This window comes from Ambystoma mexicanum, chromosome 12 (assembly GCF_040938575.1).
Source record: "Ambystoma mexicanum isolate Mex_15411 chromosome 12, UKY_AmexF1_1, whole genome shotgun sequence".
NCBI lineage: Eukaryota > Metazoa > Chordata > Amphibia > Caudata > Ambystomatidae > Ambystoma > Ambystoma mexicanum.
The window spans coordinates 1,134,816,182-1,134,842,037 of NC_090936.1; the positions used below are offsets into that span (position 1 = coordinate 1,134,816,182).

Genomic DNA, 25,856 nt, shown 5'->3' on the forward strand with positions numbered 1-25,856 from the left:
ATCAATCTCTAGTGTTTCTGATGACAATTCCATGGACACCTTGATCTGAGGGCAGCAGTGACGATGGACTTGGTCTTCATAGTCCGATATTGGTGATGACTGCAATGCTAACCGCTCACACTTTCCAGACTTCGGAGATTACGCAACCACATAATGCTTTCTAGTTTCAGGATGTGGGATTGGTGTGTACAATACCTATGAAGCAGATCTTTTAAAATGTAGGAATTCAGTCCTGGATTTGCACTTTTCACCCTTGATTCTTCATGGTATAGTTTTGACTATGACCTTGGTGTACTGTATTTTTGTTCACGCCTCTACCACCACCCAACAAGACTTGAATCCACTCTGACTTCCTCCCCACTTCTCTCATTAACCCTAATGCCTCCATAGGAACACAGGTTTTGCTGATTCCCTTCATCGAAAAGTAGTCACATATACCATTACGGCTCGTCTTCTGTTTCTTTCTGCAATTCCTTTAAGAGCACACACCAAGGATGTTTTTTTCTTGTAACACTGGACTTGCCATCCTCTTTTAATGAAAAGGACCTCTATACCCCAGCATTCTTCAGTGTCCATCAAATCCTGGTACGTGCCCAGAGGATATTTCACTGCTTCAGACTCTGCATAACTTGCATCGAAAGCCTTTTATGAAAGGCAAGCAGAAGGCATTTATCAAATCTTATCGTATTTAGTCACATGTTCGAAAATTCGATCCATCTTTGGTGACCTGTAACCTTCATGCAATGAAACCATGCTGCTGTTGACCGGTGCCTCAGTGATTGATAAATATTCTTTTATATTTTCTTTGTAAGTGATTCCTTTCGTTTCCCTACCTCTCCTGTGCCACTCTTCCCTCTTCCAATACCTAGGGAGGAATAGGTCTTCATCTGTTTCTCCAGCCCTCCAGAACCTCCACTATCTCATCAAGCATTGAACCAAAGTCTTCTTAATTAAGACTGCCGACGTAAGGGGGAAGGGGGGTGGGTGGAGAAAGGGTGGTCTGTTATTTCATACTCCAAACTAGACCTTTTTTCGTTCACCTGTTGCATGTTGCCTTGGAATATGTAGTAAAACTCTGTACAACTGATTATGTTGAAAGAACGTCAGCAGAGATTACATGATGTAGGGCATACCGCATTAAGTGCAGGCTATTACTTGATCGCTTCAATAATATTCCTCCCACCTCCTCTGTACCATCTTCACCAGTTGTTTCTACCTCTTCAATATCACTCTCCCCGCCTTATATTACTTCCTTGTCTGTGTCACTATCGGTCTGTTTCCTATTCCTTTCTGTTGGATATCACCAGCGCCTCTTATTTGTAAGAGGATTCAATTCAACACTACAGCTAAGTCAATGCCTAGTCTGGGATACTGAATGGAAACCCTTATTGATATATCTTTACGTCCAGTTCATGCGTTCTGGATGACTACCCCTATATAACACCCCTCTCTTTGAATCCCCCTGACCCCACTGAGCCAAGAAGTAGTTCTGTTTGCAAGTTAAAAGGTTTATTTGATAATTTAAACAATAGATATATATATCACACTTTATAACAATTTAATAATTGAATATCACACTGAATCTGAGCAGTAATCAATAATGGATAGTCTGGCACTAGCACACTTTTTTATAATCAATGATGAGTGGTTATAGGATGGATAAGATAGCAACAATACTTTATGGTTTCAAATGGATGCAAGGTGGAATGAAAATGCAGTACAGAAAATACTCAATATGCTTTCAACAAAACAATGTAATCACTTTTCTCTGGCAATCCCCTCCCCCCTTTATGCAATGCAAGGAAATGGAAGGAAAGCACACAGTTCTCAGAAATGCAATCAAATGTAATTCAGTTCACCCCAGCAAGCTTAGACTACAGAAGTTTAGAAACACAGGCCCAAGATGCTTTTATATGTGCTGGCAATGAAGTGAAAAATATGCTTAAATGCTTTTAATTCCCTCTAGGAGGTTCAGGGTGAGTGAAATCAAGTTAATATTAGTCCAGGCTCACTTTAGCAAGGATCTAGGAGTAGCTAGCAGGTTAAACGAATTTTTGGCAACTGAAAGCAAGAAAACTGCTGTTTTCACACGTTGAGAAATTTGCAAATCACGGCAAATTCGCGAGTGCGTTTTTCGCGATTACAGAGGAACGACAAGGACTAGCACTATCGTTTTGGGGTCCTAGGACAGCCTAGGATCTCAGCTTCCAGATGAAAGTTACTGCAAGTCTCTAGGACAAACGGTTACGGAGATATGAGCGATTAAATAAAGGTAGTTTTTCGGATTTGGAATGTTAAAATTCAAAGTGACAAGTGCAGCTTGCAACTAGAAAATGACAGGTGACAGCTTTACAAATGACAGGTGACAGTTCTACTTAGATTAAAATAGCTTGGATTAGATTATTTTAACTAAGAGATTGGTTCTGCACAGTTCTGCTAGGTACTCACACTATATTCTTGAATTAAATGGGCCTCGCCACGGATCTGGTCAGGTTTTAGACTGGACTCTGGTCTGGTCTCTGCACTTCACAGTGATCTGGGTCAGCTCTCTGGTTCTGCTAACAGTGGTCTGGTCTGGGTCTCTGGTTCTGGATATTGATAGATTTGAAGTCTGGATCTTTCTGCACAGCTTTCTCTAGAGATTGATGGAGGTAAAGTATGGATTTTCCCGGCAGAGCGTCCCGCAGCAAATGGATTTGAAGGTCCCTATCTGTCCTGACTGTCTGCTTTTATGTGTTTTGAAAATGGGTGTGTGTGCAGCATCACTAGGCTCTACCCCTCTCCACTTGTCATTGGCCACTTCATCCTCTTCCCCTTGATTGGGGGAATGAAATGAAGTGTCATCATGATGAGGTCTGTTTATGATACAGAGAACCCACCCCTGTCAAATTACCCACAATCTATATTTTGACCGAAAAGACATATTTGCACAGGTACACATTTGTTTAAAATTACATGCACCCATCACATATCACAGGAGGTATACCCTGTCCAAATCTGCTCTTCCTGGGAGCTTGCATTCAGAAATGGCGACATTTTCACTTTTTAACTGGTTTCGCAATATCGAACATTACCCCAAATGTACACACATGTGCGCAAGGAGTATGGACATTAATTGATGAAGTGTCAGATTTTTAACATGCATACATTTTAAGTAATACCCTCTTAACTGCTAGTTTGCCCCCAGATCATGCCACCGGTTCTAAAAACCTCTTAAAATGTGGGCAGAAAAATCACAAGAATTATGATATCATTTAAATAATTTTCACAAGTCCGCTCTATGAGTTATTCATCTTTTTCTAAAACCATATTCTGGCTACAGGGGTGTGGTTTCCCCCCAGCACAAGGTTGAATTTCTGGTTTTTCCAGTTCTGCCAAGCCAGCTTGCTCTCACAGGCAGTGCTCCTCCCCTTTACTTCCAGGAGGAAGCCACTTTTTACGGCCCCCATAATAAAACATTTGCCTGAGTCAGGACAGGGCTTTGTTCAATTTCCTGCAGAGCCCAGGTAATTCAATCAGGGAAGTGTCATATCCCTTTTGGTGGGAGCAGCAAAAGGCAGATAGGCCTGGGAACACAGCTGTTGTGCAAGTCTGAGCTCCTGTCGGGGGTAGCTGGTGGGCAGAATTCAGTTCCTTAAGCCAGGCCCCAGCTAATGTCACTTTTGTTCCCCAGTTTTCTGCATTCAAATAAAATTAACCATTTTTACATATGCAGCTAGAATGCTGATTCTAAGTTTAAAACTATGACATTTAAACAATTGCAACCTATGTGACACTCAAAAGTAGGTCACTCATTTCTTTTAAACATTTAGGTTTTTAGTGTCTTTCAGTCCAAATTTACTTAAACTGCTGAAATCCACAGCTCAGCCAGTCTTGTTATAAACCTTCAAGTCACTTCAGAATATAACTTTAGATTGTATCCACCTCTCAGTAAGTCTTTCTTTGGCTTGCCTTGGGTTCATTTATTCAGTTTTAAACAAAATCTGGTGGTTTTAAAACGCCGGCTTTCTGATAGTGGTGAGTACTGGTACTGCACCCCTTTTTGGGATTTAAGAAAATGAATTCCCCACAATTCTAGGTTGCTTTTGGCAGTCAGCATTGCCATTCCCAATGGTTTCAGACTACTGTGTGGGTAGTCCAATGGTGGTTTTAGGCAGTGCCCTTCTGTGCCCATAACATCGGCAAAATGGGTGGCAGCCTATTCTTCATGCACTTCCCTGGGCATTTTCTGGGAAGCTCTGGCCATCATGATGTTTTCAATGCCAGTACTGCACAGTTTTTGAGGTAGGGCTTGGATGCATGGGTAAAAACATCCCACATACCCCCTTGATCCTGCCACCTACTCCTCAATTTCCCCCTCTCAATGTGTTACCAGCTCTTCCCACCACCTTGATCTTAACACCAGCTCCTTCCTCACTTGTAGTTTCCACCACCTCCTTTTGCTCCCTGTCGCTACCACCTCTTAAACCTATTCTATCTCTCCTGTCTCCACTCTCGTACTCCTCGGGGCTCCAGACATCACCAGACTTCCGGTTCCTCTAACCCACCCTGTCAGACCGAGGCCTTTGGTTCATGTAGTGCTCTCCCTGGGTTGGGCTCTTGGTGAGTGGCTGCCCCTGATTCTGATGATTGGGCCTGGGTTGGTATTGGCTACTGCCCATTGCTGCAACTGGCCTCACTTAGGGACTGGGGCTGCAACACAATTTCATGTGGCCTGTCCGCCATCTTTCACTCTCCCTTTTCAGACCGCCTCTAGAGATGCCCTTGCAGGGCGCTTTTCACCTCTACTCTCAGCGTGTGAGTCGCAATCTGGGAAAATGCATTGTAAGCTCTCTGAACCCTCTGAAGGTGCAGATGATTTTATGTTGTGAGGAACTGAAACATTGTATCTGCAGCAGGGGGAAACAAAGCCAGGACACAATAAATGAGCAACTGTGTATGAAAGGTGGGAGAGCCCATGACGGGAAAAGCATAAGCTTGTCTCGAGAACTCCTTGAGAGCCTCCCCGGAATCTGTGAATAACTTATCTGATACTTCAGTCAAAGAATCATGAATTTGCAACATTATATCGGGGCCGTGAAGTGGACTTTGGGTGAAGCAAAATGTTTTTCTTCCCTCGCTAGGGTTTTATATCTGCTTAGAAAGAGCTCCAGGCTCCGTCATTTGGGGTAGGGGTGCATTAGACCTGTCCCACATTGCCCGATTAGTGCAAGAGAAAGGGTCAAATTTTGCAGTGCTGTCCTGTTCGGAGCTACTGGAGGGTTGGTGAGGATCCAGGTCACCATGGCGGCCCTGCAAAGGAGGACTGGGATTGTGCTGTGCCCTTTGACCGTGATTAAACAATGGTGGCTATGGGGTCCTTCCTTCCCATACTACCCCTGGGCCCAGCATTCACATTGTTTCAATGACGGGCCACATTCAAAGATGGAAGACAAATATCAATCATTTCCAAGATGGCGTCCAACCTCATTCTACAACTATTGCCAATGCTTTATACATGCTTTTGGAGGCATTCTAAGGAAACCATGGAATTGTATTTGACCCCCTGGAAGATCTGCCCGAGCTTTTGATGTGCCCACTTTGGAACCTGGAGTGTGGAATTCGACTCTGGATGTGAGCGGGTTGTGAAAATAGCCATGAAAATACTACAGGTACCCTAAGGGCAGTGCAAATACTGCAAATACATGCATGCTACCATCAAGATGGGAGAAGGTCCGGGAGACATGTCATTAAATCTGCAGCGGGGTTCACCCACAGAGTCTACTTGACTCGCTTGCCATTGTCTATGTTGAATCTTTGGAAAAGATTTGCTGTTTGTGCAGCGTTATCAGGCCCCCCCTTAGCCGAGGGTGATGTAATTGCTAATGTTCAGAGCAGTGCTGCACAGCACATAACGGCGGTAGCTTGGGATGTTTAGCAGTGTGTTGTGATTTCAGGGCGGCGAACAAGGCATGTACCTGTTCCATTGAATTCGGAAACTTTATAGTTTTGTTCCTATATCCATTTCAGGAAAACTACAAGTCCCAAAATATTAGCCAAAAAAACAGCACTGGATGGTCTTATCACTGCATGGCAACGGGAAACTTGAGTCGATAAAAACGTCTAGTGACCTTTCGCTGAATGCGTTTTCGCAGTTTTTGTTTTGCAATTTCTTTGTTGCTAAAAGGTAGCTGGTAATTGGGGTTGGGGTATATATGGGTTGGGGGTTGGGGCAGTAAGGGAGAGGAGTGAGGGTTCTCCCACTGCATTTTGCTGCCAAAGAAAAAAATGCATTCAGTGAAAAAATGTCATCAAAGGTGCATAGAACCAATTCAGCGCAACAGAAAACAAACCCTATATCCCCCAAGGAGTGGCTGCAGGTAATTGTAAGCTAGATGTAGAAGCATAAAACCGCTGGACTTCCGGGGAGAAAATACACACGCAGACGGGGCTTTCCAACAAGACTCCGAATTAGGGAAATTCTTATATGGTAACCCCACAAAGGAACCTTGGTGTTTGGACTTGTTGCCAGGTTGTCCTGTTTGTGGTGCCAATAAGCGTCCAACTAAGTCAGAAAGTTGTGCTGGAGGTTAGTCATCAGCACCCTATAACCCTGAAAGTGGCGGGAATTTGGAGGCCCTGTACTGTGATGTAAACAGGTGTCTTAACGCAGTGCTTAATACTGCTTCCAGCCTGCTTCAAGTTGCTATTCGGGAGAGGCTAAAGGGAGGAGAGTGAGCATAGGTGATTAGGAAAAGATAGGGTTAGAACCAGGAGGTTCTAGTGAAAACAATCAGGGCATGCTGTGAACAATCCCGAACAACCTCCAAAAAATAACTGCAAGTCAAAGCCTTCCATAGATTGCAGAGTGTTTTACAATGTTGCTTCCTGCTGTGGACCCACAGACGTATTCTTATAGAGGCGGCCGATGATATTTTATTTTCCTGAAGCGTCTGCCATCACCCGATGGGTCTTTTGCGTGTCCACTTTCTTTCTTCCATTTTGTTCCCAGACTTGAGAAATAGAAGGCAACAGAATTATGTGACCTTTGTTTAAAATTGAAATTGCATTTTTCTATCATTTAAGTTGCATACTATCTACTCCCCAAGGATCTTCTGTTCAGGTGGCTTGGGAAAGGCCATCGCTTGTGGATCCCAACTCCGGTGGTGAACTAGCGAAGGAGGATCTACCTAGGGAGCCTAGAGCTTGTGTTAGTTGGAGGAGGGGGCGTGTAGGGGGCAGGTGTGTGCCCATGGTCTGCCCTGGCCAGATAGGGCTTCTGGGAGGTATAGTTCCAGGGCATTAAGGGAAAGGATGTGGCACGCTCCTGGCCCTAGGCAGCCAGGCCTGGGCTACAGTTCATAGGTCCTGTTCCGAGGTTACGTTGTTAGCATCTCCAATGCAGGACTAATGGCCTTGCCTATACAGGGTTGTGGTCATATTTGGGATCCTAAGTGATGTGTGGATGCTCCAGAGCACTAAATGTGGCCTGTTTTGCACCAGGATTAGGCCCAGGCAGTGCAAGAATTGGTGTAGGTGTGGCAAAGAGCACATTTCTGCAACTGGCACTTGACTGAAGGGTAGTATGGCAAGTATTACGTTATGAAGGCATTTGCAAAGTGCGGATAACCCATCGAGGGGCCAGGATGTTTGGATGTGGTACTCATATGATCCAGCAAAACAAAAGGGGTGATGGCTGGAAGGTGTAGAATAAATGTTAACCTCTGGCATTACTCTGGGCAAATCTCCAGGCCATTGTTCTTCACCTGCCAAGCCATTACAGAAAGGGAAAAGATCATATGCAAATCAGGGGCAGTCCAGCCCGAACCTCTTGGTCGCATCCCTTCTGCACGAAGCTACAAGCCACCACATCAATGTTTTGGCTTTGTTGGGCTTCATTAGTGAGGAGTAGCTTGGATCTCTAGGCCCAGCAGGCATGGGACCCATGTTTGGACATACCCGTCTCACTTTGGGTGACTACAGCAAAACAAGAGGTGATGGATGCAAGGTTTAGAATTAATCTCAACCTCTGCCATTGCTCTGGGCAACCCTCCAGACCATTACTCTTCCCAGAACAATTGCCAGAGGTTTATGGTTCATTTCTAAACCTTCCAGCCATCACCTCATTGTTTTGAAAAAATAAATGAGTCCCTCCTTGGGCAGTGTGCGTATCTGAGTGATGGGCCATTGATGTCTCGATCTCTTGTATTAAACCGTAGGCACCATAAACGTTGAGGTTCAAGGGCATTGTTTGGAGAGGTCGGAATTGCTCCCCTAATGTGGCTATGCAACAACCCCCCCCGCCCCCCATCCCTTCATCAATTTAGCTGGGTCTCACTGCTGCTAATATACTGGGGCCTCGAATTTTCGATAGATTTTTAAAAACACCATTAGATGGCCTGCCATTGGGATCAAAGATCTTGTGATGCCCCTTTATGTGATGGCCTGGACGGGCAGTGTGATAATACCTCCCGTACCTCCAAACATTTCAGAAAACAGACTAGGGTTTCTTTTACACAGCCTAGAATAATGCAGTAACTCCCCAAAAACACTCATCAGCGCCAAGCCTCAGTTGGTTTGGCGGAGCCTGATTATGAAGGAGTACAAGAGTAAAATGCAAAGGAATGTTCTAGTCTTTGATTGGGCCGTGCTGGGCTAGAAAGATTTGCCTCCCATCCATGACCTCAAATATTGAAAGATCTGGCTTTCCTAATAATTTGTACTAAAAGTCCCATGATAACTCACAAATGACTTTATGGGATAGGGCTGATGGGAGTTGTAGTCCAAAACATCCAGCGAGCAAAATTTTGCAGACCCCTGTGTTTACATCGTTTAAGGCTTGGAAGTTTATTTTGAGGTAGCAATCACAAACGCTAGACTGCTTTCCAGAGATTTAACCATTATGACCACAGATCTTTAAAAAGTAGGTCCGCTGTTACCTTATGAGTTGTCACCAGTTAGTTAATAACCAGCTTCAACTTTCAATAGTTAAAAAAAAAAAAATTGATTACTGTTTGGATCAAAGATCATGTGATATCATTGAAGGGTCAAGGGTTGTGTGATGTCACTTCCTGTAGTCCTGAAATGGCGCCTGTGGGAGATGTCAGTAAACACGTTCCATTTATGCTTTTGCTACTCAATGATTTCACAAAACAACTCATTCTTTCCATTTTGTCCTGTTTCTCCAGATTTTATTTTGCGACTCTGCACTGCAAGACTTATTTGGTGCATGACGGTGTCTGATACCATTTCATTTTCTCTCCCCAGGCTGCTGTTTCGTCACATTTTATACAAGAAAAGCTGCACTCGAGGCACAGAATGCACTGCACAATATTAAAACTTTACCTGGGGTGAGTACTCTATTCTCATACGCCAAGGCGCCATTGTGTTCTGCTCTCCGTTGTGTCTAATGGTTGAAAACAGAGGGCAATTTGCGCAGCGCTTGCTTCTATGGCACGAAATAAAGGTGGGGTGCTGGGGCGAGAGATCTCAATGATGTGACCCAATCTGGTCAGCAGGATCTTTGCCAACTGGCCACTTTGAGAAGTGATGAGCCTTGGCAGGGGCATTTGGTGAATGGTCCAAAAACCAAGTGGAGAACAAACGGGGTGAAATATAGCGTGAAAAACATTGACTATATAATAATGTATAGTTTCAAAAGTTAAGGCTTATGGTGGTTTGGGACAGGTGAGGGGTGTAGAGTGATTGCTGGGGTAGAAGGGAGGACACATTGGGGTGTCTTTCAGTCCCCATTATTTCAACAACTACTCCCTGTATTTGGACACATGTTAGGGAAGTTTGGAATTGTGTGTGTGTGTGTATGCAATGTATCTAACTGGAGGTTAGGCATGTGTGCACTTTGCAATATTGGGCTACCATTCTGGCACTCTATTTTACCAGGAAATGTTTTGAAATGTTACCAAAGACTAGAGGAAGTTCGTCTTTCTCTTCTCCTGTGGCAACGTGGTGCAGCGCTTTCGTGAACGTGCTGTTTAATGTATGTTCTGAGGATATGGGAAAGGCAGGCATTGAAAGAAGTGTCCAATGTTACAATGAAGACTCAACATTGAGGGATGCATTTGGGGTGAATGGCATCGTCTTGTAATTTCGAAGGACATTGTGCTTCAAAATCCATCACTGTTTTATTTTGGTCTGCTAAGCAGTTGGAGAGCTCAGGTTCCAACATGTCCAGCTTGTTTGATGACTTGACTTGTGTATGGCGGCTGTGACCACGCTGCGCCGGCTACTAGTTTCAGTGGTACTCACAGGGTTGATACGCGCCCAGCCTTGATATTTCCTCTGGGTCGGATTCTTTGCTCAATTCGTTTGTGTAGCGATAGAGCAGGGATGTGGGTTGATGTCTGAATGTGTCTAAGAAACGGCCATCACACTTTGTAGGTTCCCCTTTGCAGTCCTATGAAGAAAGGATACCGAGCAACCAGGGATGCATTGTTTAGCCTGGAATGATAGTAGGTTAACTGACGAAGTGTGGGTTTTATGTGATTCAGAAGCTAATAAAATGTATTTTGTAGCAAATGGTGTGTTATTCAACATTTTCTGTCTGGAAAGCTCAATTAACCAGCTCCTTTCAGTGCCTAGATTCTAATAATTCCAAATGAGTTTTGGGTAAGTGTGCAAAAAGCACTTGATAACCTATTAATGGTAGTAATATGTGGCATAATAGAGCAGAAGTCCAGTATCCTTTGTCAACTTGCCTTTTATCTCTGAGCAACCTGGAAGTGCATTTTAGCCAATCAGTGAGGTCCTCACGAGCAGTAAGGTTCCTCTGCTCTCTACGAGGCGCTACAGTGCCTGATATGCTACTGGCAACCCGACGGGCACCCATACAGTGCCTGTATAGTTAGAGCATTCTTCTGCCGTACGGAGGGGCATTCATTCAATTTTAATTTGCTGCATGCTCCATCTCTCCTCAGCTGCCCAGCACTCCCCAGTGAGCAGCATTGTCAGCTCATGAGTGCACTTTAAGGTTGGGAGCATGGTCGGGCACTAAATGATGCAGTGGCCCCCTCGATTGACCCAGCCCGCTGTACATTACGGCTGGACCTTTCTTCATCCTCCCACATAACCAACAAATACGTCCTTACCCAAGTGGGTCCTTAATTGATCTTCTTGGCCCTGAAGAAGGCGGGTCTGCATCTTTCTCCACCACCGAAACGCCATTGTGATGTTTGTTTTTGGCTCTGAACGCTGCTGTGATTTTTGTGTTCTTGGTGTAAAGTAATGAATTGATGCATGTGTTTTTTTTGAAAATCCATGAAATTACCACTATAAATTCAGATGTTATCTTTTTGTTGTCTTATTTGTTTGTATGTCTATTTTTCATATTCATGAAATAAACTATATACTTAATGTTCTCTTATCATTCTGTAGTGTATCTAAATCATTAATTGTGTTAACTACATTCAGTTTCAAAGCTAAGTGCGTGTACACTTAAATGATGTGATATATCTAGATGTAGCATCACTAGATGCAAATTTGTTTGTCATTTAAACCAATCCAGATGAGAACACCCCTTTTTGTATCCGTTTGCCGATAAAACACTGCTTTCTGTGCAAGCTGTTGGTCTTTGCCTCCCATTCCTTTTATGCTTGACCTACCACAATCAAAACATTTTTACCACTTACCTTCCCTCCATTTCCACGTGCCTTCGCTCCCTGACGCTCCTTGCCCCTTCCATCATGGAAACAGAAACAAGACTGTTTCTTCGAAGCTCACTTTCTAGTGCATTAGGTGGCCGTTTTTGATTTCATTAATGAAAATATGCCGGCCTTTTAAGCATTTCTTTTATAAATGCAAACTATCTGAGTCCTATTGGCCATATAACAAACAGTTTTCTTAAAAGTGAGAAAGGGAAATGGACAACCAAAGTAATGTAGCTCCACAGAAAGGAATAGGACCGCATATTATAGCCAGAAACATTATCAGTCATGTGCATGTACATGTCATGTGCATGTACTTAGAAAAATGGTGCTGCATGACACGAGGATAAATGCAGGAAGAAATGTCCCATGGATGTTCATTTTGATTGAGCTAATTTGCTAAAATCTTGATCGCTGAAACTCAAAAGAATGAATGACTGAGTGATTGAGCAGGAAAGTACAGCAATCTGAATAAAACATATGGAGAAAAAAGGTACGGAAGCAGATTCACTTATCCTATTGCACCCCTTTTACATATCTTTGGACCTGAATGGAGGGAGGCCTGCCGTTCTATAGTTCTGGCATGGACTTGTTGAGAAAAATTGTCCCTAGCAACTATTTTAGTATAATGGGTGGGTAGGAGGGGAGGAGCAAAGTTTCCTGCTAACACGCCTGTAATTTTCTGTCCGGAAACCTCTAACTATGTCTCTGAACTACATTGTCATGGTAAGAGAGTATGAGAACTTTATTTTCAAACCCAGTTGCAAGAACCGCCACAATGCCTCGACAGTAGATACGACTGAATTCACAACCAACGGCAAGGCAATCCCACTGGAGTGTAGGACAAGAAGCTGTTTAGGCCCTTACATAGGTCTCTGGGCATTGAGCACACATTTTGAATAATCGTGACAAAATTGTGAGGCTCGTTCTGGGCTATTTGGGTGTGCCCATAACAAAAGCCTTTTTCTATATAAAAAAAAAGAATCTGTCCCTTACATGCCATCAAAGCTATTTTTCAAAGCCTTGACTTTTCCTCTTCGGCCAGTACCATTTGCCTCTGCAATGAGCCAATTTCCCCCCTACAGTGGTGCCATTTCCCCCTATGACTGGCAAGGGCAACATGACACACATCTCGCTTCCACTGCACAGGGGTTAAAAACCATGTCGGGGTTGTGGGGTAACTTGGGGGGACATTACTAAGATATACTGCTTAAACAGTGTGCAAGAACCCCTTCTACTTGAAGTGTGACTGCAGAATAGGTCATTTCTACTAAGCCTCACATGCCATACTGCCACCCATTGGCTATCCATGGACGTTCCCCTCCTGTCCAGAACCACTGTGCAGTGCACCGTGGGTATTGAAATTAGCTCAAAGGTATACTTTTGCTTCAGAACATATTCTTTGCCCTATAAAGACAGTTCTTTTTCTGGAGCAAAACATATGCTTTTGTGCTACTTAACCCACAATGCATTGCTCTGTGGCTCTGAACACGAGGTGAGCTTTCAGGGATGGCTACTAGGTATGTAGCCTAGCTGAAATGGCCTATTCTAAAAATGCATATCCATGGCAAATTTAACACCTTACATGAGGGGTTTTGCATAAGCTAGGATCATCATTAATCTTGGTGGCAAAATGTATCTATCAGTAAATCGATAGCTATGTATCAATATATACATTCATGTATATGTAGAGCTATACCATTGGCTATTGGTTATATCTGAGATGAAAGATATCAAGTCAGTTAATGCGTTTCGGTATTTAACACAAATAAGACCACTTCATCAGGACCAGAAGATATTTAAATCAATTCTGAGAATATTGCTGTATGAACAGGAATTTCATATTGAATGCAATTACTAGAAATGAAACAAAGTAAGATTCCTAGCTGGTCATTTATAACTGTAGTTTACTCAATGCAGAGAACTTAACAGTCCTGGGCTGCCACCAATCCACCTACCAGGAGCAGACCAAAGAAGACTCAACCTAGTGCAATTTTATGAAGATCTTCAATTATAGATGTCTTACTAAGAAAGAAAATAAGGGGTCAATTCTCAAATAAATATAATGGCCCCTGTTGGAGTGTAGGGAAGAGATAGTATGTATATATTTGGCAGCATTAAGATTGAAAACACGGACCTAAATTATTTGATCCAATCTAGTAACCTTTCATCATTTGCATGTATTTGCCCTTTTCACAGGGGAGCCAAATCATATATTTCCCAGGGTGGGGGGAGCGGGGCTGGGTGGCAGGGTGTTAGGGCAATGGGATTAAAAGGATATTAACATTATTAAATACTGGTTTTCCAGAGGGGCCCCGGATCTTGGAGCAATGCTATCCTCGGTGCCCCGGCCTTGACATTTTGAGGACCATGAGCGATGTTCCTCTGTATTTCTGGGTCACAGTCTGAACAGCTTGAAACTGACGGTTCTGCAGCAGAGGAGACCCTGCCCGCAGTGTTCTTTCACAGCGGCATTGCGGTCTCTTATCTGAAACCCAACCTAATTAGCACAGGTAACTGCTGCACACTAATTAGTCAGGGGCGCGTGTGAAGAATAGGAACTTGTTGGACCCCGTGGGGGTCTCGCCGCAGTTATCTTTTTATCCCCCAGAAAGAAAGAAAAATGAACCAATTTATTTGAGAATAAAATATTCAATTTTTACCTCTGAAGCTCGTGAAAGGTCAGACTTGGTGAAGACCTTTTCGGTCCTGTTAAACTGGCAGGGAGGGCGACTGCAGCCCCGCCAAAACAGGTTTCATCAACGCACTCCAATTGCAGGCATGGAACGAGAAAAGCTACATCTGAATTGTACAGAAATTCCATAGATACATGCATTGTCTTAGGCATGTAATATTCAGAAAGCTCTACTATTCTGCCAGAGGGCATGTACTGTGCTTTGCTGCCAGAGAGCAGGGCCAGCGTATCCTTGAAACATATCCAGGCACCACACTATGCAGATGGATGAGCAGGCCATCTGGTAGATAGCCGGGTACTGTACAGTGCAGATAGACGGATTGGCACTGTACTGTGCTCCTAGATATCGAGATACTCTACAGTGGTACTACCGAGCCAGGTATAAGGTCACATAGGTAACCAGGGAGTGTACAGTGTTGCTAGATATCAAGGTATTGTACAGTACAGCTATATGACTTGCCATTGTACAGTTCTTCTAGATGCTGTACAGTGCTGCTACATAGCCAGGTATAACGTCACATGGATAACCGGGTATTGAACAGTGTTGCTAGATATAAAGGTTTTGTACAGTGTAGCTACATAGCCAGGTACAGTGCAGCTACATGACTTTGCACTGTACAGTGCTACTAGATATCGAGTTACTGTACACTGCTACTACACAGCCAGACACAAAGTCACATAGCTAACCGGGTACCGTGCAGTGTTGCTAGACACCAAGGTATTGTACAGTGCAGTGATGTGACTTTGCACTGTACAGTGCTTTTAGATATTGAGGTACTGTACGCGCTACTACATAGCCAGGTATAGATTCACATAGATAACTGCTAGATAGCCAGATACCATGTAGTGCTGATAGAAAACCGGGCTCTATGCACTGCTGCTAGATGCCTAGGTGTTATCCAAGTAGTATGCAGTGCAGCCAGTGACCCTGAAACTGTGATGTGATAATCACAATGGCTGAAGAGCTCTTACACTTCCAGGTGTTGTGTGCAGCTTTGCCAGGGATCTAGCGGCAGAGCTCAGGTGGCATCATTCACTAGACATAGTTTCTGTGTATTGCTGCCAGAGGTCTAGGCACACTGTGGCATACCCAGAGACCCAAGTACTGTGGAGTGCTGCCACAGAACTATTTGTTACAGGGCATCCAGGAATCAGAGAGCAGAGTGCAATGCAGTACTGTCAGCGAACTGGGTGCTGTGCAGTGCCGTCAAAGATCTGGGTACTGTGATGCCAGAGATTCGGGTACAGTATGTTGCTGTAGGAGAGCAACATACTGCTCAGGGTTGCCAGAGATACAGCTGTGAAACAGTGCCAGAGATCCAATTCAAGTTCAGTGCTGTCAAACATCTGGGTACTTTGCAATCTTCCCACTGAAAACGTACTGTGCTCTGCTGCAGCGATTGAGGTGCTGTAGTACTGCTGGGGATGGTGAGTACTCTGCTGTTCTGTGATCAATCCAGCCGGGCGTCCGTGAAATTTAAGTACTATTCAATACTATAAGACATACAGGCATTGGGCTGCACTGCAAGCCATGCAAGCCATGCAGGCACTTGGCGCTGCAGACTAATGTGAGTGCTCTGGTTATCCTGCCCATTGCACTACATGATAACCTATACATTGCACTTAGAAGATCTATAAGTTAGCCATTGTAACACATACAAATATATGCAAGTATCCTTGTCTTTGCACTTAGAAGATGCCTGAAAGTAGACCATTATAGAACTTAGAAGATATATAGTAAGACTAAAAGCGTAGCCCGTCTATTGCGTTTAGAGATTCCTATGATCCCAAGATCTTATGGTAGCCGGGCTGTCATACCTAGAAGATGTACTAAGTTAGCCGGTCTAGTGCGCTTAGAAGACTTTGAGGGTATTGTGCACACAGTGCCTAGAGAAGCCTGGGAGGGTGTCCTCTCTTTTCAGACAGATGATCTGAACACACAGCAAGATGAAAGATAAGCTCCATTTGAGCTTAAGGTATGCATAACGCATCACTTTAGGGGACATTGGCTGCAGGCTTGGCTATCCATCCACACACATTAGAATGCAGCTACATCTATGAAAAAATCTGTCTAGCTGGGCACTTACGTCTTCGCCTCCTTACATCAGACTTGCCTCAACATCTCTGGCATTAAAATACAGCAACAACTTACGACAAATTTGGTCTAGCTGGACACGTAACGAGTCTCTTGCACTAGTACACGCTCTTCACCCATGCATGTGCCTATCCTCTTGGGTTGCTTATTGGAGCCTAGCCAGCCCACCTAATTCCTAATCTTGGCCAAATGCACACATGCATTCAAAGCTTTTTCTGAGAATGTTGCCATCCCTGGAATTTGGCCCCCTAGGCTGTTCCGACCACCGGCGTGTTGAGGCCATACAAATGGGAAAAGGTGCTATATACATGATTACTTCTACTATGCAGCAGGAGCAGGTGAGATCCATGTACCACTCGGTGCTCCCAGAGTACTGGCTACTCTGCATTGCTGTTGGAGACCAGGAAGGTGTGCAGTGCTAGCAGAGGTCTGGTCTGTCTCCTGTGCCTTGCTACCAGAGATCTGATCTGGCTCCTGTGCCTCACTACCAGAGAGCTGATCTCGCTACTGTCCATTGCTGTCAGAAATCATGTATGGTGCAGTGCTACCAGAGATCAGGGCACTGTGCAGTGCTACTGGAGATCCGGGCACTGTGCAGTGCTACTGGAGATCCGGGCATTGTGCAGTGCTGCCTCACATCTTGGTACTGTGCATTGGTGTCAGAAATCTGGTATTGTACAGTGCTTCCAGAAATCTGGTTCTGTACAGTGCTACCAGAGATCTGGGCACTATGCCTTGCTGTTAAAAATATGGTACTGTACAGTGTTGTCTGAGATCTGGGTACTGTGCAGTGCGGTTAGCGATTAGCTGCTGTACAGTTCGGCCTCAAATCCTGCTACTGTGCATTGCTGTCAGAGATCAGGTATTGTGTAGTACTACCAGCGTTCTGGCTACTGTGCAGTGTATCTTGAGATCCTATCGCTGTACATTGCTGCCAGAGATCAGGTACTGTGCAGTACTACCGGCAGTCCGGCTACTGTGCAGTGCATCCTGATATCCTGGCACTGAGCATTGCTGAGAGAGACAAGGTACTGTGCAGTACAACCACCAGTCTGCCTACTGTGCAGTGCATCTTGAGATCCTGGCACTGTGTATTGCTGAGAGAGACCAGGTACTGTGCAGTGCTGCCAGCAGTCTGGCTACTGTGCAGTGCATCTTGAGATCCTGGCACTGTGCATTGCTGAGAGAGATCAGGTACTGTTGATTGCTGCATCTGATATTTCTACTGTGGCAAACACTGGTTTTAACCACTACTAAAAAGTATCCTTTTGACCAAATCACGTTGACAGCAATCCTGGGGCCCATAAAGAGTTGATGAGGACAACTCCAGAAGCCGGGGAATGCATGAGCACAATCCTGACGAGAGCAAGGCTTGGTTCTGTATCTAGTGAACAATGGGCACACTGCTCGACGCAGGCTGGATCTCCCTAAAGCAGGGGTCTGCAACCTTAGGCTCTCCAGATGTGTCGGACTGCAATTCCCATGATATCTGGCTATTGACTATGCTGGTTAGGGAAGATGTGGTGGGTTGTAGTCCCTAGGGCAGTACCCCACATTTGGTAACGTTGGATTTCCACAGTTAATGATCAGAAACTGCATCTCTTCACACTGTCCCTTGCTCGCAGCGCATACCCTCATGCAGCAGTCGTGGCTGGAGGTGGCGAGCAACTGCCTCCATTCGCTTGACACTGTGCGGCTCGGAGGACGCCAAACCCCTGGATAGGGGTACTTCCCGCCACATCTTCCAGAGCAAACAGCAAGCGCCAGTGTGCATGCAGTTTTAGAATCCTATAACAGTGTCGAATATTGCTGGAAACAGGCTGCTTTTTCACACTGGGACTCGTCCTTGCTCTTGGCTATGATTTTCAATCGATATTTTTTATTAAAAAGAAAGAAAGAAAAGAGGAAAGCTCAAATGTAGCATGAATTCACTCGATGTTGTTTCCAAAAAGCTGTTCACTGGACCCCTTTACAGAAGAGCCCCCACAATTTGCTTTTAGGGAGGGGCGACTTGGAAAATGCAGTGAAATAGGCGGAGCGGCGCCCAGCCCCGGTGTCGCCGGCTGGATCTAATTCCTGAAGGGAATTCACAGGTCTCGGCCAGACTGGGCTGTAATATTCACAGATCAGCAGCCCGGATCCAGTCACTTGCTCCTCAAGCTTCCAGACCAGCCTCATGCATATTTAATGCGTGAACATGGCAGTCTGTATTTTGTTGTTGTTGCATAAACAGGACATTTTCCTTTTGCAAAAAGACCCTATTCACATTTTACTTACATGTTGTGCAAACCCCTTTCTGAAGTTCAACCGCACTGGTGGCCTGGGCAAGATGAGAGGCTGTTTATTGTGCGTTTGCAGTGCAATCAGTTATTGATTAATAATGTTTGTTATTGGGTCTAATATAGCATGGCTTCTGCCACTTCCCCCCCCCCCCAAACCCCCGCACCACGATTGGTTCTCTTTTGGACCTGGTTTGAAAAATATTGTTTAATCATATGAGATTCACTTTTATTTGAAAATGTGTTTTACTGAAGACTTTCCTTCTAGGCCTTGACCAGACATAACGTTACCCTGACCGTGGCCATAGGCAATCCTTTATCAGGGGTGTATTTAAAAGTTATTTTGATTATTTTTACTATTATTAAATCTTTAATATTTTATAGTATATGGGCCGGGAGGATAGCTCTGGGGCAACACGCTCGGGGCAACACACTCGCCTTGGAAGCAAGATGATGCGGAGCAATGCCTGTTCGATCCCCGGGTCCACGCTTAGAAACCTCTGGGTATTAAGCACGTTATAAATAACCAATTAAAATTAAATAAATAGTTCATAAAAACTTTACACATATAAAACTTAATACACATACAGAATTTAAAACATCATACCCTGTAAATATTATCATTACATCTCAATATCTCTTCATTTGTACATATTACAACCATACAATTAAAATAATCATCTAGTTACTCATTAGTAGCATTTACAAACTTCTCAACTCTCTGCCATGTCTATAAAGTGCAATGTGCATTGATTTGTTGTCTGTATTCAAGCAATAGGACCAACACCAATCCTCCTTTATAGCGTCATAATTAAAAACGAATCTGCCGAATATACCCCTGTATAAAGACGTAAGCTTGATACAAGCTCGATACATTTGTCATTACGCGTTTCACCAATTCCGTCTTGGATCTCTTTTTACATATTCAGCAGTATCGTTATTCCACAGGAATCTTTAGACCCAGCAACAGCAAGGACTGGTAAACGATCAATTCGGAGAAATATTATTGTTCGCGGGACCCACATGGATGGACATTGCGAAAGATATTGCTGGGGTCTCCCATAACAGTGCCTAATACATGAGAGCTCACCATAGCTTCTAAGCTGGGACAGATGTTTATCATTAATGGTCCAATCCCATTTTGCCAATTTTTTAGAATATATCTTTACCATAGTATAATAGTCACTCTGCCATTCTGGTACCCAATTCATTTGTGCAAAGATTCCATTGAAAGATTCACTGAAAGACTCTCTACATTTAGGGTCAGTCATGGATTTAAAATCTAATATTCCCCTTTTCTTAATAGCTTTTCCATATAAAGACATCAGGCCTAGTTCAAGCCTTAAGATCTCAATACCCACCAACAATAGGGACCCCAGGATCCTTTTCCAAAATATACCTTTGATGATGTCCAACCATTTCCTTTCTCTCAGGATCAGCACTTTAACACCATAAATTGGCTGGGCAGAAGCATTGTTCGTAAATTCTAATAATGCCCGAGAGACTACATCTTGCAGTCTGCTTGGAGAACTTTGCAATTAATGCTGTTAGTTTTTGGGCCAAGCTTCATGTAGTAGTTCATATCCTTCCTTGGTAGATAGTTCAAGACCTAGATGTCTATATGTGGTGACATACTGAATCTTGTTATCACATATTTTTAGAACGGGTCTCGCCTTATTCTAACTAGAGAATAACATTATCTTTGTCTTGTCCATATTCATCACTAATTTATTCTCTGCGGCATAATTGTACAGCTCTTCAAATTCTCTTAATTACACTAAATGTACAGTCTAATTAAACGAGATCATCCGCATCGGATAAACACGCAATGTGCTGATTACTCAGCCTAGAAGGCCAGTTTGTTACAAGTTTCAACCTTTCCGGGAGGTCAGCCAGGTTGACAAGCAAGGGGGCCACTACACAACCCTTTTTGACCCCCCCCCCTATTTGTTGGGATTGGATTTGTAATGGCCCCCCGGATGTCAACTCTCACCTAGACTGAAGTATCCTCATTTAGGAGTTTGAAAAAATAGACTTATCCTCCGGTCATCCATATCTTTCCAACTACTGCCATAACCTCCTTCTGTCTATCATGTCAAATGCTGCACGAAAATCTACAAAGATGGCGTCCAGCACTGGATGTCCCGGTTTTCCTGCGCGCCTACTTGACAAATCCATTGGCCTTAAATTGTGTATGGTTGACAAACCCTTTCTGAATCCTTTATGCAACACATCTAATGTGGACATGGATTCAGCCCAAGTGTTAAGTTCATCTGATAGACTGGTGGCGAGAACTTTTCCAGTTACGTCCAGCATGGACAATAGCCTGTAATTTGAGGGAGAATTACGAGGACCTTTTTTTGTAGACTGGTACCAGTATAGACCTTTTCCATGATGGAGGTAATGTTCCGGACTAAGAACTTTCTTAAATAGTATCTCCAACACCTCTGCCCAATTGTCAGGATTTTGTTCCAAGACTAAATTAACCAGTCCATTCGGCCCAGGGGCCTATGAGCCCTTTAGTTTCTCATTCATAATGTTGTCTCCGTCTAACAAATCAAACTTTTAAGTATCAACACTGTATGACTGACCATCAGACGTACATTCTTTTATATAAAAGTGTTGCTTAATATAATCACAACACTGTGAGCTACTTATAGGATTGACAAGGCGTTTGTCATTGGTCTTCCTGAATCCACCCAGAAAGCACCAGACGTCTCTGATGTTACCCTTAACCAATATGAAAAACATCTTTTGCCAGGTAACATTCCTAGTCAACATTTTCCACCACCTTATGATATGATAGGTTACACAATTATAGTAAGCATTTCAAAACATTTTCTGGTCTTCTCTTTATGTGTAATATCACCAGATTTCCTCCTCTTTAATGCATGCAAATGTTTCCGCATAATTCGTGTGGCATTGCGTATTTCAATATCAAAGCAAGGAGGGGATTCCAAGCCATCCAATATGGCACGATCTGAGTTTACAAAAGCTGTATCAAAAGCTAACTTAGTGAGCCAGTCCTCGATCTCGTTCACCAATAAATGTTCTACGAGGGATCTCTGATTACCAGTGAGATCTTTTATTTGGTTAGTCATCTTATCCAGATATTTTGAGTTCCAATAAATTCTATTGCCTCCATGATCTAATTTGAAAGTTTTTGCAATGATCACCTGGGATTGGGTGCCCCGTGCGTGTGCATATTGCAAGAGTACTGATGGGGTTAATGATCTGTTCTGTACAATTGTAGGGCGCTGCTGAAATACAACACAAAAGAACTGTTATATTCCAATCCAGCGTAACACTGAGAGATGTACTACTAAGCAAATTTGCAGAATTGAACTCCCCCGGTGCAGGAAGGAAAGAACCAGATGACAAGCCTTCTCTGTTTATGCTCAAAGACTCTGGAACCTCCTCCCCGCCAATATCAGACTCACCTCCTTGCTGCTACGGTTAGGAAGGAGCTCAAGACCTTCCTCTTCAGGGAATGGCTCCTGCCTAACATCTGGGTCCACACACCCTCCACTCCCCACCGTACCTGAGGCTGGGTAATCTGCTCCCCACTCTTTCCTCCTCTGGTTACTTGTAGATCCCTTGCTCCCAACCTGCCCACCCTACCCCTCCTCTGTTAGCTCGTTGTTTCTCGGTTTCTGTCACCACGTTCTTTCCCCCATGATTGTAAAGTGCACTGTTGCTAGGTTCCCGCTCAATAAATACAATAATAATAATAATAATAATAATAATAATAATAATAATAATAATGCATCTGAAAACCTATTTACATGCTTGTCAGGGCGGGTGTAGTGATTCGCACTTTTGAAATACCACTGATCTTCATCGGGATCCATTTTATTAGCTCCTCCCCCGGTCGCCCCATCATGCACCAGTTTAACATTTTAGCTATATTGTTTGCGCAAATGGCAGTACATGCAAAAACCATAACTCCAAGGAGTGCCATTCAAAATCATGGTGATCTTGGCGCATTTCATAGAAATGACAGAATTTCTCCTAAGCTATTGATTTCAGCCAATTGGAAGACTGGAATTGGATTCATTGTTTTGAAAGCCTGCCGATCGCCAAGCAGCAAGCCCTCCATGAAAGTGGCTCCCTCTTGTTGTCAGTGTTGGCTGGAAACCAGTTTCATCAATCGGCATTGTGCAAGAAGCAACCTACCTACACAGTCTCGGGAGGATAGCTCAGGGGCAACATGCTCGCCTTAGAAGCAAGACGATGCGGAGCAACACAGCTTCGATCCCCAGTTCCGCGCTTAGAAACCTCTGGGTTTTAAGCACTTTATAAATAACCTATCATATTATATCACATGAATTTGAAACCACGCCATGACTGTAAACATTGGTGCTTTCTGCCCTTATTCCTCAGGGTCGTGGGTTTTTTAATAGTGAAGTAAAAGAAAAACTCCATATTCACTTTAAAAAAAAAATGAAGTGCACTTCCTATTCGGTTTACTATGTACCAGGATCCAGGAGTACACAGCTGTCTGCTTCCATAAGCATTTGCTGATTTGGAAAACCCGGACTAAGTAATAAAAGTGAAATGTCAATTGCAATCCAGATTTGTCCTGGAACTCTTGGGGAATGCCCTCCCCCTCCCACAAACCCAACAACACGTACCTCGATGTTAGCAGGTGTTACCTGGCGGCGTGACCTGCTTTTACCAGGTTCCCTTGGTTCGTGAAATTGTGCTTTTGTCGATTCCTCCGGCGGCTGCGAAAGGTTATCCAGGCTCCCTCTCAATAAGTGCAGGTGGGACTGGGACGCTTAAGTGCTTCCGATCCCCTTAAGGAGCATAAGAGACCTCTTTTTATTAGAGGGGGGCTTCTTAGTTCACACACATTGATCATCAGTTGGCAGGAGAGTGTCTGCATCGATCTTTGTTCTGGCACTAAACGAGGAGCTCAGACACGCCAGTGTCCCCTCCAGGCCGCCTTGGACAAACGGGAATTGCTGAATCGAGAGCACTTTTGTTAAGGGGTGCTTGTGCTGCTCTTTCATTCCATCTATTCATTTAGAAGCAGGTTAGTACATGTTATGCATCTTTAATTTCTTTGTTTGAAATGTTTAGAAGCCTTGGCCGATAGGGCATGAGCTTCTGGTGCAGTGCAATTTTGCACCAACGTTTGCACCATGACAACATTGTTCTGGTGTAAAAATGCACTGTTTCAGTACATATTTATAATTGGTCAAATGTTGCCCAGTCCAAATGTGAATTACATGGATTGGTTGACACCCATTATCCCCACGTCCCTATTCCTCGTCCTAGAACATAATCATGAAGGGCCTGCCCTTCCCAGCAGCAATCCCAAAATACTTGCCTAAAAGCCACCAATGAGGTCAGTGGCTTACCTTACCACCTCCTGCATATCCAATAAATCACTAGCTCCAGCACCAGGAAAGGCGGCGGGGGTGGGGGGGCGGGCACAGATGGGTCAAGTACCTGTACGATGAAGAGTAGGACTAGGAGTAATGAAGATTACCAGGAAGTAATCCAAGCATTTGGATGCAATCGAGTGTTTTTGGACATATAGGCTGACTCTCCTGTTTCAAAGAGGATGTGGGGCGAATGCCTGATTGAAGGGAGGATTGTTTCCGGTTCTTGGGGACAGGGCAGTGACCGAAGATTACTGGTGCGGCTGAGGATGGCACATGGGATAAGCGTGTTGGTGAACCCCCATTACAGAGATCAGGGCAAGAGGGCCGCAGAAAGAGAGGAGTGTGCCAGAGAATCAATAGACTAATGCCACTTCAGCAGGTAAGAGATGAGCGGTTTGGGTGGGGTGGGCAGCTTTTAAGCAGGGTATAGAAAGTGTGGGGGAACCACCAATACAAAGAAAACAGTGGAATTGCATTTTTTTAGCAGCACATGAGTAGAAATGAAACCTAGGCGCTCAAGATGCGTCAATTTATTTCTTGTTTTCCCAATTAGTCCATTGTATGTCATTGACCTGATCCTTAGCCAAGGCCTTCTGTTTGTAGTTAACCTGGCAGTCTGCTCACTGTTCTGGAACATTGAGGGGATCTGAGCAGACCACTATCTCCATCTGGGTTTTTAATGAATAGCCCTTATTTTCGACTTGAGTCACGTGTTAGGAGACCACGATTTTGTCAATTTCAGCCTCTTATTCAAGACTATTTGATTTTATTAAACACAGTCCCATTACCCTCTCTGGCCGTTAGAGACTTGCTCACTCCACCTCACATAGGCTTTTGCCCTTGTGATTGTTCAATAGTTGCACTTGCAAATGTCTTTGTCTCTCCTAATCTTAGCAGAAATATGTCTTATGCACGTGGTCCATTCCTTAGACTTTGTGCCTTGAACCCATCTCTCGAAATAGCCTTCTTGATCCCATGCCAAGGTACTCCCTTATTCTGCATGTGAAAAGGACTTTTTCATCAGCTCTTGAATTTGCAATCCTAGGCTCCTCTTTTGAGGTAAAAGGGTTGATTCTTAACACAGGCCATCATACATTTTCTTCCAATGGCCGTCCTAAACGTTGTATGTATACCTCTTTTTAGCAAGTTCCTCTGTATCTTTTCTACCTTGCATTACAGCGTATTTACAGTTTTTGTTCAGCACGTGATTTCATCTTATATTCATGATTACTTTGTCCTCTTGGTGCTTCAGTTACAGTGTCAGTTTTAAGTACTTTAATATAGTTTCGGCATAGGTTCATAGATCTCATTTTTGACATCATGCTGTCATCTTCAAACATTACTTAGAGTTCATACATATGTCTGGCATCTTGGTAGTGGGCATCCTTCCTGGTAGCATCCTTCCTCTGCTTCTACGTGAGGGTCTAATTTGAATGGCTGCCTGAGTGCATATCTTCTTTCATACACTCAACGCAGTATAGGAATGTTGCATGGATTCATACATGGGTTCCCAACTGTAGCTCTTTTCCTTCTACCCCAAAAGGATGGCGGTGAGGGGGCAGGGTCCAGAGGAGAGGCATCCAACTTCTCCTCTACAAAAGCAATCCAACCAGTACGGCGTTCCAAAATGAAATACTGTCTAATCAAGGTTCTATGAAAATATCCTTTAATTAAACTAACAAAAATGCACACAGCTAAGAAAACATTACTGGCCCATCCCTGCAAGGAGAAACACACAGAAAGCAGGCCTTGGAG

At 43.9% G+C, this 25,856-nt stretch overlaps 1 protein-coding gene across 20 annotated transcripts in view; it reads left to right on the plus strand.

The window, feature by feature from the left end:
* CELF2 (CUGBP Elav-like family member 2) overlaps positions 1-25,856 on the plus strand; it is a 1,289,895-nt gene that overhangs the window by 1,044,576 nt on the left and 219,463 nt on the right. For all 20 annotated transcript variants that reach the window (XM_069629690.1, XM_069629687.1, XM_069629686.1 and 17 more), the window contains one exon: positions 9,247-9,329. In XM_069629690.1, coding sequence (XP_069485791.1) covers positions 9,247-9,329 — 83 coding nt within the window. The remainder of the gene's footprint in view (positions 1-9,246; positions 9,330-25,856) is intronic.